The sequence below is a fragment of the Trachypithecus francoisi genome, unplaced genomic scaffold, assembly GCF_009764315.1.
Source record: "Trachypithecus francoisi isolate TF-2019V2 unplaced genomic scaffold, Tfra_2.0 Contig00133, whole genome shotgun sequence".
NCBI lineage: Eukaryota > Metazoa > Chordata > Mammalia > Primates > Cercopithecidae > Trachypithecus > Trachypithecus francoisi.
In genome coordinates, this window is record NW_022680484.1 from 475241 (window position 1) to 494663 (window position 19423).

At 60.8% G+C, this 19423-nt stretch overlaps 1 protein-coding gene and 1 long non-coding RNA gene across 2 annotated transcripts; one reads left to right on the forward strand and one right to left on the reverse strand.

The window, feature by feature from the left end:
• Window positions 1–2336: 2336 nt before the first annotated feature.
• Window positions 2337–19259, reverse strand: FLNA (filamin A). Its single transcript, XM_033178577.1, is given in 40 exon segments — window positions 2337–2364; window positions 2528–2704; window positions 3402–3534; window positions 4077–4192; window positions 4380–4516; window positions 4675–4941; window positions 5047–5168; window positions 5264–5416; window positions 5493–5696; window positions 5788–5949; window positions 6062–6133; window positions 6136–6234; window positions 6421–6549; window positions 6655–6795; window positions 6884–6986; window positions 7120–7215; window positions 7329–7576; window positions 9742–9765; window positions 9925–10114; window positions 11303–11459; window positions 11547–11670; window positions 12072–12242; window positions 12334–12494; window positions 12569–12731; window positions 12817–12990; window positions 13079–13676; window positions 14350–14612; window positions 14737–14854; window positions 15045–15214; window positions 15308–15398; window positions 15484–15644; window positions 15727–15850; window positions 16813–16956; window positions 17050–17163; window positions 17356–17549; window positions 17650–17786; window positions 17957–18080; window positions 18169–18306; window positions 18825–19025; window positions 19109–19259. Coding segments are annotated over 34 exon segments (5172 nt in total). The 5' UTR covers window positions 18907–19025; window positions 19109–19259; the 3' UTR covers window positions 2337–2364; window positions 2528–2704; window positions 3402–3534; window positions 4077–4192; window positions 4380–4516; window positions 4675–4920.
• On the forward strand, window positions 5694–19259 carry LOC117064596. Its single transcript, XR_004429572.1, has 3 exons — window positions 5694–5719; window positions 15230–15234; window positions 18374–19259. It is a non-coding gene; the product is annotated as an uncharacterized LOC117064596 (long non-coding RNA).
• Window positions 19260–19423: the final 164 nt, after the last annotated feature.

The window sequence follows — 19423 nt, forward strand, 5'->3', positions numbered from 1 at the left end:
GCCGCCCAGCCCCAGTGAGGAATAAAAGTAGCCATCCTGTCTGAGCTGCCGCTGCCTTTTCTACCCTGCCCTCTCAACAGGAGTCAGGAGGGCACGCGTGTGTTGAGGTCTCAGAAGACCTGGGTTTGATGTGTGCCATGGCTGCAAGCTATGGCCTGGTCCTTTCCTTCCCGTTGCTCATGTGCCTGGCCTTGAGCTGTGGGCTCCCTAGGGCTTCCTGTCAGATGCTGTGGCGCTGAGGGAGGATGTGGCAAGAAAGCTGCGTGTTGTCCCTGAGCCTTGCTTCCTGGCCCTTGTCTGCAGATGTCTGAGGTGGCGGCGTGCTTGTCAAGGGTTTGATCTGGGCCAAAGCCACTTGAAGCCCTTGGCCCACGGAGCAGGCAACTTTGTGTGCTGCAGTTGGCATGTCCCAAGAGCATGCAGGCAGGACTAGGAGCCAGGACGACTTGGGATGTGTGTTTGGGGGCAGTCTTTAACAGTCGGAGAACATAGGTTGGTGTGGGAATCCACGGCAGGGGTACCAATGAGGAGATATTCAGCAGGGTACCTGGGATTGGCACCTGAATGCATCCACCTACTGGCACCTGTTAACCAAAGGGCCCTGTACCGAGCCTGGGGGAGGGGGTCTCATCCCAATCCCTTGTTCAGGGAATGGTGGCATGTTCAAGTTACCTGGCAGATGGCCAGGGCCTGCTGCGATTTTGAGGACTGCTTAGAGGGTCCTTGACTATCTGGCCACCTCTACCGGAGCCTTCCTGACATCACCCTACCCAGTAATGGGCTCTTCTCCCCAGCTCTTTGCCTCCTTGCAGTCTGGGCTGCATTCCGGTTGCTACATGTCCCTCGCCTTGCGTTGGCTCGAACTCAGGGAGGCAGAGGAAGCAAGTATAGATCGAGCCTTCTGGAGTCAGGGTGGGGTGAAGCAGGAGCCCCGGAGGGAGATGACCTGTGGTCGGCCCACACTTTGATATGCTCATTGGCACCCCTGTCAAGTTGCCCTTGACCGGTCCCCCAACACCAACAAAGCTACAGCCACCCACAGGAGAATGGAAGCAAAACTTTATTCCTCTTGGCTGGAGAAGAGAACTAGTGGGTGGTCGTGTACAGGACCCCCATCCCTCACCCCTCCCAGAACCAAAGAAGACAAGCAACGCCACCAAATGGCTCCCTCTGCCCAAGTGAAAGCCGAGAGGTCAGCGGCTGGCTGGGGAGGCAGGTGAGCGCAGCACGGCACAGGGCAGGGGCGGCTGCAGTGACAGGCGGGCGGCCAGGGCGGCCGGGGCCAGGGCTGAGGGGAGGAGGGCGGGGCTGCTTGGATAGTGGGGCAGGCTTGGGGGCTGCCGGCTGGCACGGGCCCCAGACTCAGGGCACCACAACGCGGTAGGGGCTGCCTGGGATGTGCTCGTCACCCCACTTGACCACCAGTGTGTACTCCCCCTTGTCCTTGAGCAGGTAGGACACGCTGTAGAGCCGGCTACCCACGTGCTTCACCAGGATCTCCTCGCAGGGGGTCCTTGGGCCATGAACCCCCACCAGCAGCATGTTGTTGCCTGAGGCAAGAGGGGTCCTCAGTCACAGATCCCAGCCCCCTTCCTCCCGCTGGTGTCCTCTCCTCTCCTGTCCCTAGCCAGTTCTGGGGTGACAGTCTCTCTTGCTAAAGAGCTGCCAGCACCTCCCCAACCCAGGGCGCTTAGCAGATTCCGGTTCCTCCCTGGCCTTTGTTTGAGGGTCCAGGAGGTGGCTCTAGAAGTGACAGCCATACCCCAAAGGCGGTCCCCGCTCTCTCAGACACTGGCCATCCTGAGATTTCTGGCCTCATTTTGGTGGGAAGGTGGGCCGGGGGCCCGGGTTTGCCCACCTGCTTTGCTGCAGTCTACTGTGAAGCTGCTCTTCTGGCCTATGTAGGCCTTGCTCAGCCCCAGGCCCTTGGCCACCACCTTCGTGGCGTCAGCAGGCCCAGGACCTGGGACCCCATGCTGGGGGACGCAGGTGGCCTTGGTCAGAGAGTCTACAAATACTGATGATGTCTCGTGGAGGCTGTGGTTGCTGACGAGACGGGGGCCTGCAGGGCAGAGTGGGTGGGGCTAAGAGGTGGCCATGGTGCCAGGCACTGGGCAGCTGCCAACAGCTTGGCCCCAGGCTCACCTGTGACTTTGGCCTTGAAGGGGCTGCCCCCAATGTGATAGGGGCCACCATACTTGATGGAGATGAGGTAGCTGCCAGGTGCCATGGGGGTATAGGTGACGCGGTAGCCCTCAGGGCACTCCTGGCAATCCATCTTCACCTTGGAGGGGCCGTCAATGGTCACCGACAGGGCACCAGCTCCTGCATTGCTCGTGTTCACGATGAACTCAGCTGGGCTCCCTGGGAGCACAGGAGGTCAGGCAGAGCCAGACTGGTCTGCCTCCCTGTCCTCGGCCACCCAGCACAGGCTTGTCACCTCCAGATGCCTCCCGTTGTCACCAAGAGCTTAGAGGCAGGGGCGTAACAGCTGCGTGCACACCTGCAGCCGCACCCACAGACTTACCTGTGACACCGCCTTCCAGGCCTGCTCCGTAAGCAGACACCAAGCCTGGGTCCCCTCCATGCCCGGGCTCCCCAACTCGGATCTTGAAGGGGCTTCCAGGGATGTGGGTGCCATTGAACTTGACGTCAATCAGGTAAACGCCATTCTCCCGAGGGATGAAGCGCACAGCATATTTATCTGAGGAGCAGGGAGCCATGCTGTGGGCCTGGGGCCCCTCCTCAAACCAGCAAATGGTGTCTGAGGAACAGCCTCAACCCTGGCCCTACCCGTTTTGCCGGTCCATCAGTGTGAGCCCAGCCATGCTGGGCACCTGCACCCTGCAGCAGACCTCCTGAGGGCCGAAGCTTTAGACACTCAAGCTGCCCACTGTCAGGGTGCATTGGGACAGAAATCTTTTACAAGCCAACCCAGGCCTCACTGCCTCCTAAGAAAGGTTACCGTGAACACCATACCCCTGCATGTTAACGGGCTCAGAGACAGGCAGGGACTTGCTTCAGGTCATGCAGCTGGAAGGGCAAGACTAGGCCGTGAAATGAAGCCCACTGGGCTCCTCCTACCCCCAAGGTTGCCCCAGGCCTGTGCACAAGTACCATGGCCGTGGCTAAAGGGCTGAGCAGCACTGAGGCTGGACTTTGAGTCTTTCCCTGTGGAGACAGCATGGTACTGCAGGGTAGAAGGCCTTCCTAATAGCTGTGGGCGGTGAGCCACATCCTCAATGGCTTGGGTCACCAATTGGGAAAGGGTTGCTTGGCTTAGCGGGGGCCAGGAGATGGGGCCCCGTCTTGGCTGCTTACAGAAGCGGTACCTTCCTTTTGTACTCTCAGCCTGCTTCCAGCCAGCAGGGCAGGGCGGCCGGGCGGGGACAGGGCCTCACCTTGGTCAATTTCTGTGACATAGCACTCCTCCAGGGCTCCTGAGGGGCTGTGCACCTTGGCATCGATCGCCCCCTTGGCCCCATTCAGGCTGACTGCAAAAGAGGCTGGCTGGTTGACCTTTAGCCCTGACTCCTGGAAGCACAGCAGACATGGTTAGATGGGGCGCTTGGGCCAGGGCAAGGGCAAGGGAGGAAGGAAAGGCCCCAGGAGCAGGAGGCCCGCGGGTCGCACTTACCCATCTGGCGTCCAGCTTGGTTTAAAGAGGGAGAGCCACTGATTTGCAAGGGGCAGCAAGCCACAGGCACACATCCCCGCGCCTGCCCCCACACTCTGCCATCGCACACACCCAGGTGGCAGGAAGGGAGGGCGGCCCCACCCTGTGGGCAGCACCCAGCCTTGGCAGGCTGTCCCTCTTTAAACCGCAGCCCTGGTGCTCAAGGGGCACAGGCTTCTGTTCAAAGCCTTTAGACCTGAGACACGAGAAAAACTCCACGTGGTGGGCAGGATATTTCCTGCCGACCCCAAGCGTGGGCTGCACCCGGCCAGAGCAGAGGCCTGGAACCCAGAGCTGGGCCAGGGGCTCACTGGACACAGGGCCGAGGCTGCTCTCTGCGGTGGCTCTGGTCTGTCCGGGCCCAGGAGCCCCAGGTGGGCGGTTTCTCTCAGTGCCTCACCTGAAGGCTAGAAACAGTGAGGCGGCGGGCATCGCCAGACGGAGAAGCCACAGGCACCACGAAGGGGCTGTCGGGAATGTGTTCCTCGTTGAACTTGACTGAGACTTCGTAGTCACCTGGGCAGGGAAAGAGCGTAAGACCGGTTCATCAGCCTTTGGGCCTCCCGCCTCCCACGAACAGCCTGGGTGGCCCTGGGACCAGAAAGTGAAGAGTGAGTGCCACGCAGGGCCATCTGTGCGATCCCTGGGTCCAATACCCACACTCAGGCCCCACCTCCTCCAACCCCAGCCGGGTTCCCAGTACCTGGCTCCTGGACCACATAAGCCACACCACAGGAGCCGTCCTTGCGGTCCTCGAAAGAGATCTCAGCCTTGCTGGGGCCCTCGACAGCAATGGCCAGGCCTCCGGCACCAGCTTCCCGGGTCCAGATACTGAATTCGCTGTGAGAGAACAGTGTGCCCTCACTGAAGGCTGCTTCACCAGCCTTGGCCCCCTCCAGGCATAGCCAAGGTAGACATGCCTGCCAGCTCCTTCCTCCACCCCCAACCCCACCCTGGCCAACGCAGGAGAGCAAGCGCTCAGAGTGTGGCAGGCCTACCTGGCATTCCAGCTTCAGCCCTCTCCAGGCCAGGGCCCCCAGCTCGGACCTTGTGGGCTCCCCCTTCCCCTAGGGGCCCCACGGTGAACTGGAAGGGGCTCCCAGGCACGTGCTGGCCCTTGTACTTGACGCTGACTGTGTGTGTGCCCATCTCAGCAGGAACAAAGCGGATACAGTAGGTGTGGTTCTCCCCTTCCACGATCTCGGCCTCATGGCTCTTGCCCGATGGGCTGGTCACCTGGGCTGTCATATCCTGGATGCTAATTTCTGCAGGGTAGGGATGGGCTAGTGAGCAGCAGCCCTGGGCTCCACCCCTCCTCTTGGGGCTGCTTGAGCCCCAGGACCCCTCCCCAGGCTCCCCACAGCCCCTACCAGGATCTTTAGGCTGAGATCACAATGACTGCCAATGTTGGCCACTGAAGGAGCCCGACGCCTGCGGGTGATGCTCTCTTTCACCCGGCCCTCACCTGTCACCTTCACAGAGAAGGGGCTGCCTGCAGGAAAAAAGCATGGCCACGCCCCTCCGGTCACACACCGCATGTGGGCCCTGGTGTAGTGACGGGGGCTGCCGAGGCACTGCTGCACTCACCAGGCACATGCTGGTCGGCAAACTTGATGTTGATGATGTAGTTGCCAGGCTCTGTGGGGCAGTAGGTGACCCTGCAAGTCCCGTCCTCCAGGTCTTCTGTGTTGATGTCCACCTTGCTGGGGCCCTCAATGGACAGGCTGAGCCCACCATAGCCTGGGGAATGGATACCCCTGAGCTTCGGTGCTATGCAGAGTGTGCCCACCCCAGCTGGTGGGCAGCCACTGCCTACCTGCATCTCGGGTATCAATGATAAACTCCGCAGGCTCAAAGGTGTGGCCTTCATGAAGGCCCTGGCCAGAGACCCGAACGCGACTGGCATCCCCAATTTCCGACTGGCTGATCACCACCGGGATGGGGCTGCTGGCCACGTGCTGGCCGTTTTTCTTCACATGCACCAGGTGCTCCCCTGTCTCCTTGGGCACGAATGAAATCCCTGGACACAGGGCAGGGCTGTCAGTCAGGGAAGGCGTGGGTTCCCACAGACGGCTGCCTTTCTGAAAGCCCTGGACCCTTTGGCTGCTTACCCACGTGGCCATTACGCAGCCGCTTCAGCAAGCAGGGCTCCTCCCGGCCTGAGGGCGGGACCACAGTGGCTGTCAGCAGGCTGAGATCCGTCTCTGAGATGTTGATGGGGATGTCGGCAGCAGAGCCCACCTTTAGGTGGGACATACGCATGGAGTCGTCACCTGGCGGGGGCAGGCCAGCCATCACTGTGTGTCCAGCCATCACTGTGTGTCCAGCCATGGGAGACCATGCCCATCCTGCCACCCGTTTGTCACTGCTCCCAATGCCACCCACCTGTGACCCGGGCCGTGAAGGGGCTGCCTGGGATGTGCTGTTCATTGTACTTGACTAGGATGCTGTAGTCACCGGCAGCACAGGCAGGTAGGAGACGCTGCATGTCCCATCCTGGTTGTCGGTGCAGCTGATTTCCGCTTTGGACGGGCCCTCGATGGCCAGGGACAGGCCCCCTGGAGAGAGCCGTGGGTGAGCATAGAACTATGCTGGGGACACTCCAGTTGGCCTACACTGAGGAGCCCTGACGGCCAGGGCAGCAGGGCAGGGAGCCCCATTCAGGAGCATCTCCTGAGTCCAGCCCTTAGCCCGGTGAGGGCATCCCGGGCACAGAGCAGGTCAAGACCGGAGCTATTGCTCACCCTCTCCTGCATCCTTGGTGTTGACGGTGAAGGTGGCAGGCTTGTTCACTACTCCGTGGGTGAGGCCAGGCCCATAGGCAGTGACATGGCCGCAGTTGACATAATCCACATAGAACTGCAAGGGGCTTCCTGAGGCAGGAAGAAGGGCCTTGTGGAATGGCAGCCTCATGTGTCCCCGCCCCATCTCTGTGAGGTGGTGGGGCAGTGGATTGGGCAGAGGCAGGGCAGACCCACCTGGGATATGCATGTTGTCATAGCGGATGTCCATCTCGTGCAGGCCAGCCTCGCTGGGCGCATACCGCACGGTCACGGTGCCATCTTTGTTGTCAGTGATGGCGGGCTGCGCCACCTTGCCTGAGGGCATCCGAACCTCCCCTGTGGGGCAGTGGGGCTGAGGTCAGGGCACCTCATTGGCACAATCTGGCCTCCTTGGCTCCCGAGCTCCTTCCTAGTCCCCACTCACCTGTGATCTCGCCCTTCTTGATGGTGAAGGGGATGACAAGGTCAAAGGGCCTCAGGCTGGTCATATCCAGCCCATTGACACCCACCAGAGGCCTCTCTGGGGCCTGCAGTGGAGACACAGGGCATGGGTGAGGGGCAGTGGGAGGATCTGCGGGTCCCTCCTCACACATGGTAAAATAGGGCCTCACAGAACACCCAGCTGGCTAGCCCCAGTGTCCCTAGCTGGCCAGGCCGTACCCAAGTCTGCTGACCGCCCTGGGCGTAGGTATACTGTGGGGCCAGCTGCTGAGACCGTAGCGGGGGCTGCACCGAGGGCTGGTCCCCAGCCAGAGCCTGCAGGGCAAAGCAGAGAGCTGCTGGAGAGTCTGTTGTCACAGAGGGGCCCCAGGGGAACAGGCCAGGACCTGCCAGATGCCCCTGCTGACCTACCCCCCACCCCTCCTCACCGTCACTTGGAAGGGGCTGTTGGGCACGTGCTCGCCACCAAAGCGCACACAGATGACGTATTTGCCCGGCTGGGGGGCCGTGTAGAAGATGTCGAAAGTGCCGTCCTCATTCTCCACCACGTCCACATCCACCTCTGAGCCATCAGGCGTGCACACAGTGCACGTCACTTTGCCTTTGCCTGCCGCCTTAGTGTCCACGGTGATCACCGTCTCCTCCCCAATCTGGATGGTGGGGCCGATGCCAGCACCTGGTGGGGCAGGGTGGGTCCCCAAAGGGGGGCCAGTGTGTGAGCCTGGGCTCAGGTTGTTCCCATCCGCCTGCCGCCCACACAGGCCTCTCATTGCCACCACCAAGCACAGCCAGGCCGCCAGGCCTCTTGCCCCACCCTGCCCCTCCAAGCTGGGATGGCGAGTGGTTTCTCAGAAGGCAGGAAGGGTTCTCCTGACCACCACAAGTGCCCGTGTGGGAGGGACCCGACGGTAGCACCCAGGTGCCTGGGAGGAAAAGGAAGGGCCCACTCCAGCCTAAGTGTTGACAGCCACTCCCTTGCCTACTCAGCCTCATCCAGCACCACGGCCCACATTGCTGAACGTCAGCATCTGGCTGGGTACACGGCTGCCTGCACGCACCCCTGTGGCCTGGCCCCGGCCCCCATTGCTGTGTGTGGACGCGGTGAGGCAGAGTCCTGCTGCAGCGTGGGGGGACGTGACACTTGCCTCCCCACCCCCCAGGCCTGATGGTGAAACCGGAGTTTCCTGACAACTGAGAAGGCTCGCGGTGAAAAGCAGCCCGGTGCAGGCAGGAGTGGGAACGGGGAAGCGGAAGGCAGTGGGGTTAGCACCCGAGTAGCGCAGTGCAGCAGGCTTGGCAGAGCGGGGACAGCACCCAGGGAGACAGAGAACAGGAGGCCCAAGCTACAGCCACCACTGCTGGGTTGCGAGGGCAGAGCAGCTGAGCAGGCTCCAGGGCCCCAGAGTGCCCAAGGAAAGGGGAGAGACAGTGACGTTATGATCTGGAGCTCCGCCGTGGAGGCTTGGGGGGCTGTGGGCTGTGAGGCCTGGCAGTGACAGTGTCCCCTGCAGCCTGGCCTCCTGCCAGGGAAGCAGCCAGGAGCACGAAACCCACTTGAAGGCCAAGCTCGAGGGCTCTGCCACCAAGTCCCACTATCGGCCAAGGGCTCCTGCTGCACTAGGCTCCATGCTGCCTGCCTGCCGTGGCCAGGCAGCTCTCCCGAGCTCCAAGACCTGGCTGCCTGCTGCCCACGCTGCCCTGGAGGCTTCATTCATGCCACCCCCATGCCATCTAGTTAGTGTCTTGGACCCCAACTTCACAGGTACCCAACTCTCCCCACTTTCCCTGCCCAGCTCCCAGCTGGCCATCCGCAGGTCTGAGCCACTCCATCCTCCAAGTATGCCCCCTAATTTGGCTGTCACTGAAGCCCCCTGGCCACCAAGCTTGCCGGAGAGCAACTTCAGCACCGCCCCCTCCCTGTCTCCATTCTGCAAACAATAGCCAGGGAAATGAGTTACTGAGTCTTGCTCCCACCCCCAAAGCCCCCAAGGCCCTGCAATCAGCACTCCCCAGCCTCCCCAGCCCTGCACATACACGCCTGTCACATCAGATCCTACCTACGGCCTGTTCTATAAAGCCATCTCGCTCCTGCCACAAAACTCTAGCCACCCTCTAACCCTTTCCTTAGCCACCTCGCCCAAATGCCAGGCCTGTAGCCTCTCATCAGCATTCCCGGGTGTCCCTGGCTGGGGCAGGTGACCCTCCATGCCTGTTGGGGAATGTCTGAATAACGTCACTGCTGGGGGATGGGGGAAGGGGGAAGGAGGGAGACGGATCACAGAATGCACTTTGGGGCTCTGAGGCTGGGCCGGGCCCCGCCATGCTGGCCGCCCAAGCAGTCGATACTGGCGCTACTGCACTACCAGCCAGCCCCACCCGCTCATGCACCTCCCCCAGCCCGGGACGCAGAGGCCCCTGGAAGGTGGGGTTGGGGGTCTGTGGATCTGGCCAGGGCTGGGGCTCCCACTGAGTCGGGGAGACCGCTTGTTCCCTCAGCCCACACAGGAGCCCTTGTGCTTCCCTGGGTGCCAAGATCCCGAGACCCCAGAGTCCCCAGTGGGGTGCCTCTCAGGATGCACCTCACCCCAAAGCTCTCAGCTGCAACCCGAGTTCTCAGATGGGGAAATAAAGGCCCAGAGAGGGGGAGAGCCGGAGCGGTCATGCTCAGCTCCGGAAGCCTCCCTGGGCCCTCGCCCTCCAGCCCACGCCTAATCTTCTGCGCCCCCCACTCTGTCCCTGCCTAGAGCTGCAGCTGGAACTGTCCTGGGAATCGGCTCCAAGAAAGGAAGTCGCCCCTCTGGGCAGGAGGGGCATTGGGAGTGGCCCCAGCAAGCAGCTTACCTAGCCCGTGACCTCCGATTGACACTGAGGTGAGAGGGCAGAGAGCAAGGAGAAAGGTCAGGTGAGTCACTCAAGGGGGCAGCCCCCACTCCCACACGCCGCCCCAAGCAGCGAGCCCTTGCACACAGGCACAACCCAAGCCCCGTGCCGAGCGCCGCAGCGGCCAACAGCAGGCTGGCTCACCTGTGACTGTGCACTTGCTGGCGTCCCCGGTGGGCACGGCACGCACGCGGTATGGGGAGAAGGGGATCTCGTCACCACCATACTTGATGAGGATGGTGTAGCGACCTGTCACATCTGGCACATAGGCCACTGTATACGTGCCGTCATGGTTGTCTTGGATGTGTGTCTTCTTCGGCTTGCCTTCCGGATCCTGTGTGGCAAAGGCAGGGGAGGCAGTTGGCTCAAGACCAAGTACTGCCGGGCGCGGTGGCTCAAGCCTGTAATCCCAGCACTTGGGAGGCCAAGATGGGCGGATCACAAGGTCAGGAGATCGAGACCATCCTGGCTAACACGGTGAAACCCCGTCTCTACTACAAAACAAAAAACGCTGGGCGCAGTGGCTCAAGCCTGTAATCCCAGCACTTGGGAGGCCGAGACGGCGGATCACGAGGTCAAGAGATCGAGACCATCCTGGCTAACATGGTGAAACCCCGTCTCTACTAAAAATACAAAAAAAAATTTAGCCGGGCGTGGTGGCGGGCGCCTGTAGTCCCAGCTACTCAGGAGGCTGAGGCAGGAGAATGGTGTGAACCCGGGAGGCGGAGCTTGCAGTGAGCTGAGATCGGGCCACTGCACTCCAGCCTGGGCAACAGAGTGAGACTCCGTCTCAAAAAAAAAAAAAAAAATACAAAAAACTAGCCAGCGAGGTGGCGGCGCCTGTATTCCCAGCTACTCGGGAGGCTGAGGCAGGAGAATGGCGTGAACCCGGGAGGCGGAGCTTGCAGTGAGCTGAGATCCGGCCACTGCACTCCAGCCCGGGCAACAGAGCAAGACTTCGTCTCAAAAAAAAAAAAAGACCAAGTAGCCCCAGGCCTGCCTCAGGCGCTCCTGGAAAGCGCCCAGCGTGGCTGCTACAGGGACAGCCTCTGGGCCTCAGGCCTCTCAACTGCTATGGCCCAAAGGGCTGCCTGCACCTGGCAGAGTCCAGAATGGAGACTAAAACATCCCACACTCCCCACATGACAACAGGCACGGCCAGGGAGCTTGGCACCCATCCTCAGCCCCAGGGCCTGTCCAGCACTAGGAGAGCTCACCCGGTGTTCTCAAGTTTTTATCCTATACCTGCCCCATGAGAATATTTCAGGTGGGGAAACTGAGACACAAAAGGCTTTGGTGACGTGCTCAGAGTTAACAGCAAGTGCATGTTTGGGGAGCCTGTGCCTGTCACCACTATCCTAAGGTAGTCACAACCTTAGCGAACCAAAGACAGGGGCCCTGTCCTTCCCTGCCCTCCTTGGTGCAGCTCCCAAGGGAGATCAGACACTGGCCACCCACAGCCCACACTCCAGCCGCCCAGGCCCAGGCCCCCTTGCCTCCCCTGCTTGTTCCTGGAGCTCACCGTGATCTGGACAGCCAGCAGGCCCTCCCCAGCATCTTTTGCATCGATGGTGAACTCCACAGGCAGGCTGGCAGGCACACCAGTGGTGTTGAGTCCGGGGCCACTGGCCTTCACCTTGCTGGCATCATGAGTAGGCAGCACCTTGACCTTGAAGGGGCTGTGGGTATGGGTGTTGTGAGCAGTCAGACAGGTTCTCAGCATCCAGCCTGGGCTACTCCCCACAGGCAGCAGGCCTGCCTCTTACCTCCGGGGCACCTCTTCATCTCCATACAGTACTGAGATGCTGTAGGGCCCTTCTCGGCTGGGCACGTAATTGACGGTCTGGGTGCCATCAGCGTTGTCCACCACGTCCACTGGCTCCACCAGGCCTGGCCCCAGACCCAGGGACAGAGCCTCAGCTAGTCTCCTAGGTCTCCATTCCTATCCCACCACACTGGACAGCCAGGCCTAGACCCCAGGCCTAGACCTCGCTTTATCCCCATCCGCCCGACCCTGGGAATGGCCTGGTCCCCTCTGACACAAAAGACACACATCTGGGTACCAGCTGGGAACCTTGCCCGCCTGCCTTCCTGCCACATCTGCTCAGTGACCAAGTCCCATCTGTTCTACCTCCGCTAAGTCCCCCTCCTGGATGCACTGTCATCTGAGGCTTTTCCAAAAACACCTACACACTTGCATCACTTCTGCACTCTGGGCCTCCAGTCTCCTTTCCCAGCCCTCAAAGAGGACACTGCCCTCCGACCCCGGCTCCAGGCACGCAAACACTCACCTTTGGGCCCTTGCACTTTGACCTGCAGTGGAGCCACACCAGCCTTGCTTGTGTCCACCTGGAAGGACTGAGGGAGGTTGGCACGAACCATGCCTGGGCTCAGGCCGGGCCCAGAGCACTTGACCTTGGACGCATCTGTCACATCATGCACAGGGACCTTGAAAGGACTGCCTGAGGGTTGGGGCAAAGGTATGGCAGCGGTATGAGACAGGGTGGGGAGAAGCAGACAGTCCCATCCCTGCCCTGGCCGCCACCGCCTCACCTGGCACTTGATGGCCACCATAGGTGACATTGAGGCTGTAGGTGCCAGCCTCATAAGGGATGTACTCGACCGAGCAGCTGCCATCCTTGTTATCCATGCAGGACATCTTGGCCTCGGAAGGGCCCTCTACAGCCAGGCCCAGGCCGCCCGTGCCAGCTCCCCTGGTCCAAACAGAAGCCGGTCATCCTGGGTTCCCAGGCCTACTGGCCACCCAGGCTCCTGGGGGCTCCCTCACCTGGTCTCCACAGTGAACTTGTTGGGCTTGTTGGTGGTGCCACTTTGGATGCCTGGCCCATGGACACGCACCCGGGAGGGGTCACAGCCCTCGGTCACGGGCACCTGGAAGGGGCTGCTGGGCACGGGGCTGCCGTCGTAGGTCACGTCCACCGAGTGCAGTCCTGGAGGAGTGCAGGCCGGGTCAGGAGGAGCCCGGGCCACCCCACCCACCACCGTCCACCAGCCTGTGGGAGCCCCAGCACGCACCCTCCTCGTAAGGCGTGTACTCCACTTTGTACGTGCCGTCGCCTCGGTCCTGAACATAGGTCTCTGTCAGGTTGCCTGAGGGGTTGGCCACACGGGCCTTGACGTGCGGCCCTCCGGTCTGTGTCAGAGCCCGGGCGTCCACACTGAACTCCGTGGTGGCCTCACGGAAGACACCTGCAAAGGGACACAGAGAGGAGGCTGGGGCTCTGGGGTTCTGGTCCCTGTGTCCCCACTGCCCATACCCCACGGCAGGGCAACTCACCCTGGCCCTCAATCCCAGGCCCGTAACATTGGATGCCGGAAGTGTCCACCGCAGGCTCCACCTGCAGCTTGCTGGGGAAGTTGGGCACAGGCTGGCCGCCGTACTTGATGGTGACAGTGTAGGCCCCGGGGCAGAGAGGAATGTATGTAATGGTGTGCGTGCCGTCGCCGTGGTCCTGGATGTACACCTCAGCCGGCAGCCCCGCCTCGGAGCAGATCTCAATGGTTAGCTCCGCGCTGCCCGCACTCGAGCAGTCTACTTGGAATTGGCCCACTTCCCCCGCGGTGGCCCGCTCCAGCCCAGGGCCTGAGCACTTGACTTTGGATGCGTCAAAGCAGGGAACCACGTGGGCCTTGAATGGGGAGCCAGGGATGTGGGTGTCAGCGAAGAGGATGTTGATGTTGTAGTCCCCGGGCTCGGTGGGCACGTAGGACACGGAACATGTGCCATCCCCGTTGTCCAGGCACTCGAGCTGTGCCTCGCAGGGGCCCTCCACTGTCAAGCCCAGGCCACCTGTGCCGGCGCCCTTGGTGTCAATGGTGAAGCGGGCGGGGGAGCCTGCACTGCCTCCCTGCAGCCCCGGCCCAAACGCCTTCACCTGAGGGAAGAAGGGGTCAGGAGCCAAGGCCATGCTATGCCCCTGACCCCAGACCTCCTGCCTGAGTCTCCACCTGCCTCCCCTTGCCCTGGCTTCCTGCCCTCACCAAACAGGGATGCTGGTGGGCCAGGCTGCCTGCCAGATGGGCCATCCATCAGTCACAAGGACAAAAAAGGAGGACGGGCGCGGTGGCTCACACTTTAATCCCAGCCCTTTGGGGCCAAGGCGGGTGGATCACCTGAGGTCAGGAGTTTGAGAACAGCCTGGCAACATGATGAAACCTCGTCTCTACTAAAAATACAAAAAGTAGCCAGGCGTGGTGGCCGGCACCTGTAATCCCAGCTACTTGGGAGGCTGAGGCAGGAGAATCGCTTAAAGCCGGGAGGCGGAAGGTGCAGTGAGCTGAGATCGCGCCAGTGCACTTCAGCCTGGGCGACAGAGTGGACTCTTTCTCAAAAAAAAAAAAAAAAGGCTTTAACCCGATGACTTTTTGTGGGTTTCTATTTCCCTCCTCCCCTTTACTCTCACTTAAACAGGGTCAAGGTTAACAGTCTGCCTCAGAAAAAAAAAAAAAAAGGAGGATTGAGGGCAGGTCTGAGAAGATGGGGTGCCCTCCTGGGCCCTCAGAGAACACAGTAGGTTCTACCCTTAGGGCCTCCCATACCCCAGTTACCTTGCTAGGCTTGGTAGGGGCTACAGCTTCCACAGGAAAGGGGCTGCCAGGCACAGGCACGCCGTCATAGGTCACCTCCACCTCATAGGGCCCTTCCTCACGAGGCACAAAGCGCACCACACTGTTGTCAGCCCCTAGGCCTGGCTCCACCTTGCAGGGCACTGCTGCACCCGAGGGGCCCACAATCTTGGATGCCACTTTGCCTTGACCACCAGCACCCTTTGATTTGACTGTGAACTCCTGGTCTTTGCCAACGTCCACCTCTGTAGAAACGATGAAAGGAAGGAGAGAGACATGACACCTAGCTCAGTCAATCCCTGGGACGACACTGGGGCTGGGGGTGCCTATGTGACAAGGGCCTCTGCGACAAGGGCCCCAACTACTTACTCTCTCCCAGGCCAGACACCTTGATCTTGCTGAGGTCCAGGCTTGGAGATACTGCCACCGAGAAAGGGCTCTTAGGGATGGGGTCCCCTCCATAAGTGACATTGACGCCTACTGGACCCTAGGAAGGGTGCAGAAGGGAAGGGGGCATTTAGAGACACCAGAATTGCTCCCCACCTCCTCCTGGGCCTCCATGCCTGCCCTTTCCCAGGTAAGGAATGAGGGTGGGCAGTAAGTCCCTCGGAGCTGTCCCCCAGGCTGCTGCGTGAGGAGGCTGGGGACTCAGTCACTGTAGTGGAGGGCGTGGCTACCTGCTGCACAGGCGTGTACTTGACTGTGTAGGTGTTGTCATGGTGGTCGATGATGTCCACGTCTCGCACTGCATCCCCCTTGGTGAGTCCTGAGAACTGGACGTCCAGCTTGCCTTTGCCAGCAGCTTTCGCATTGACTGTGAAGTGGGTGGGCTTGCCAAGCTCGACACCTAAGGAACACACAGGGACTGTGTAGGGGCACCCTGCCATAAGCCCTCCTACCTTTGATGCCCCACAACCTGCCATGGGGTACCTGTACTCACCAGTGCGACTGAGGCCAGGGCCCTCAGCCTTCACCTTACTGGCGTCATGAGAGGGCTCCACCTTGACTCGGATGGGGCTGGTGGGCGTGGCCTGCAGGCAGTGGGAGGAGAAGGCCTTAGAGGAGGGCAGACATTATCTGCAATGACATCTTAGCGGTCAGGAGCACAGCACTCACCTGGTCAGCAAAGAGGACCATAATGGTGTAGCTGCCAGCCCCCCGGGGCGTGTACTTGACCGTAAAGGTGTCATTGTCGTTGCGGATGATATCGAAGTCGATGTCAGCTTCAGCGGGACCTACCACTCCAGGGGCACACTTGATACCGATGCTGACATCCCCTGCGGCGGGGAGAGGAGCAGAGGCTGAGACCTCGCAGGGACATCCCAGCCACCTGCCCTCCCACCTACAGCCAGGCCTTACCCTGGCCAGCCTCGGCGCAGTCCACAGTGAAGTAGGTGGGCTCGTGGGCCTTGAGCCCTGTCTTGGCCACTCCGGGGCCATATACTTTGACCTTGTTGGGGTGGCTGCCAGCTCCCACATTCACCTGTAGGGCACAGGGGCAAGGGTAAGGGCATGAGCAGCCTGCAGGAGACTCAGAGGCTCCCTCGGCGACACTGGCAGGCACACAGAATAGTCCAGCTGCCTTGGGAAGAGTCTGCCAGTTCCTCAGTTGACCACAGAGGGACTGGGTGATGCTCCAGGTCACTCTGAGGCAACTACCCAAGAGAAATGAAAGCAAACGTCCATGCAAACACCTGGACCCACTGTTAACAGCACTGTTCATGATCACCAAAGGCAAGCCCATCCTCAGTGTCTGTTAGCAAGTGAACAGACAAATGGAATGTGGTCTGGCCACACGATGGAGTATTATGCAGCCATAAAAGGGAATGAAGCGGCCAGGCATGGTGGCTCATGCCTGTCATTCCAGCACTTTGGGAGGCCAAGGTGGGTGGACCACCTGGGGTCAGGAGCTCGAGACCAGTCTGACCAACATGGAGAAACCCTGTCTCTACTAAAAATACAAAATTAGCTGGGCGTAGTGGCGCATGCCCAGCTACTCAGGATGCTGAGGCAGGAGAATTGCTTGAACCTGGCAGGTGGAGGTTGCAATGAGCTGAGATCACGCCAGTGCACTCCAGCCTGGAAAACAGAGCAAGACTCTGTCTCAAAAAAAATAAATAAAGAACAAAAATTAAAAAAATAAATAAATAAAATAATAATAAAGGAACGAACCACCAAGACATGCTAAACGTGAATAAAAACACGGTAAACTTCGTGGTGAGCGAAAGAAGCCAGACACAAAAGGCCATGTGGCACACGGTTCCATCTATAGACACAGCAGAAAACAGGTTAGTGGTCACCAGGAGCTGTGGGACAGAGGAGTCAGGATGGCGTGGAGTTTCCTCCTGGGATGATGTGAATGTGCTCCACCCTCTTGAAATGGATGAATTGCGTGCTATGTGAATGCTATCGAGATGGACTAAAGGCTGCTGGAGGTTGACTCACCCTGAAGGGGCTGTTGGGGATGCTGACGCCTCCCCAGGACACCATGGCTGTGTGCTTCACTGGCTTCCTGGGCACATAGGAACAGCTGTAAGTGCCGTTGCCATTGTCCTTGACCAATGCTTCCACAGGGCAGCCTTCGTTGTCCTGTTAGGCAGGTAGGAGCAGGTGGCCTGCTGGTCAGTGCCCAGGCCTGGGTACCCACACCTGCCCTGCCCCCAACACCCGTGGACACTCTACCTGGACTTGGACCCGGAGTGGGGCCTTGCCACCGTGCTTGGCGTCCACTGTGAACTCTGCTGGCTTGTTGACGGCAACACCTGTCTTCTCCAATCCAGGCCCACGTGCCTTCACCTAGTGGAAGACCACCCAGCTGTCAGGGGACCAGGTCTAGGCTGCCAGAGCCACAACCCAGGCAGGGTGGCCAGGGACACAGAGTGCCAGGAACACTGCTGGGGATACCAGCCCAGGACCCGGGCCCACCCCCACCGGACCCCAAGCAGGAGCAGCAGGGTGAGACTTAGGCCATCGCTGCCTGCTCTTTACCCTGTCTGGGTGGAAGTCCTGGGGTGCATCACGGATGTCAGCCATGAAGGGGCTGAGGCGGATGTCTTCGCTGTTGCACAGCACGTGAACGGCATACTCGCCAGCCTCCTGCGGCCAGTAGCGCACATCACAGGAGCCATCACCCTTGTCGTCACATTCGATCTTGGCCTGCGATGGCCCTTCCACCGAGAAGCCTGACAACAGCCACCAGTCCCCTCAGTGCCCTGGAGCCTCAGGGTGGGTTGTCCTGCCATCGTCTGTCCCCAGGTGCCCATGGTGCAGCCCCCAACTTACCCAGGGTGCCCACGTCGTCCCCAATAGCCTCCACCACAAAGTCTGCTGACTTGCCAACGACGCCGCCCTCCAGCCCAGGGCCCCATGCCCGCACCTTCTGATTGCCACACTCGGTGCCCACCTTCACCTCGAAGGGACTGCGAATGGGAGACCACACAGGAATACCAAGAATCACTACACGAGCCAGCCTGGGCCCCACTGTGCGGCCAGGCAGGAAGAGCCCGTGTGGCCCCTCATCATCAGGTGGGGAGGCAGGAGGAGAGGCAGAATGGGCAGAGCTGGGAGAGAGGATGCCTGGGGGCCTCACCTGCGCCCAATGTTCTGACCGCCCCAAGTGATGGTGACGATATAGGTCCCAGGGACCGTGGGGTAATACTCGAAGCCATACACGCCATCCCCCAGGTCCTTCTGCTTCACGCGCTCCTCTCCCTCTGCAAAGACAAGGAGGGCCTCAGGCCTGCCCAGCAGTGAACCTGGGGCTGCCGCCACCCACCCTGGCCTGGCTCCAGGCCAACTTACTAGGGCCCTTCACGGTGACCTTCAGCTCCCCACTGCCAGCGCCCTTTGTGTACACCTTGAAGTCGGCTGTCTCCTTCACCCGCACACCCTTGGGCTGGAGGCCCCGGCCGACTGCCCGGCAGGCACTCGGGTTACAGGCTGTAGGCAGAGGGGCCAGCTGAGCACCAGCAGCTCGGCTGGGTGACCCCTCCCTTGCCTCCTGCAGGGCGGGGCTGCCTCAGAGCTTGGTTGGAGGGGGACATGCAAGAAAGAACTGGAAGGAACCATGACCCCAGCAACTGTGGCCTGGACCAGGACATGGCGGGCCTCCTCCCACCTGCTACACACCAGCCCAGAGCCCCCCGCCCTCCCTTCCAAGAAGAAGACAGATCCAAGTACCGTTGACCCTGTGGGCAGAGCAGAGAGCAGCAGGTTTCTAGACAGCTGGAGCGAGCTCTTCCAAAGGTGAAAGCGTGAGGAGAGAGATGGAGAGGGGCGAGGAGAGGAAAGGAGGAAGGGCCCCCAGGGGAGGAAAGACAGCAGGTGCCCAGACAGTGGAAGCTCCAAGAATAGGCGCCCTGGGGTGGGCTGCAACGGGACTGGCCCAGGGGGCTCCCCCTCCTGTGGGAGGCCCAGACTGCAGTGCCTCAGCAGAGGGCGGTCAGGGCCGGGCCTACCTTGGCCAACAGTGACAGTGTAGGGGCTGCGAGGGATGGGCACGCCGGCAAACGTGACGTGCACGGTGTGGACACCTTCCATGGTGGGCTGGTAGGTGCAGCGGTATGTGCTGTCGCCCCGGGCCTCCAGCTGAGGCTCTACCGTGCCCTTCTGTCCCGCGGGGTCCTGGATCACAACCTCAACCTTGCCCGTGCCAGCTCCTGCCACAAGGCACCTGCTCAGCTCCCTGGCCCCAGTGTGGCTCTCCCCACAGACCAGCCGGGCCTCGGCAGCCCCCCCTTACCTGCTGTAAAGATCTCAAAGTAGGTGGTCTTGTTGGCGATGTTGCCACTGGGCTCCAGGCCGGGGCCTTGGGCTGTCACTTTGCTGGCGTCACCCTGTGACTTATCCACGTACACCTCGAAGGGGCTCTTGGCGATGTGCTGGCCAGCAAATAGCACAGTGACCTGTCCCCAGAAGGGCGGGCCGTGAGGGTAGGCTGGGGACCTCCAGCCACCGCCTGAGGTCGCAAGCCTCCCCACTGGCCAAGGGCTCACCTTATAGTCCCCCCGTCACCTCGGGGACGTACCAGACGGAAAAGGTGCGGTTCTTGTCATTA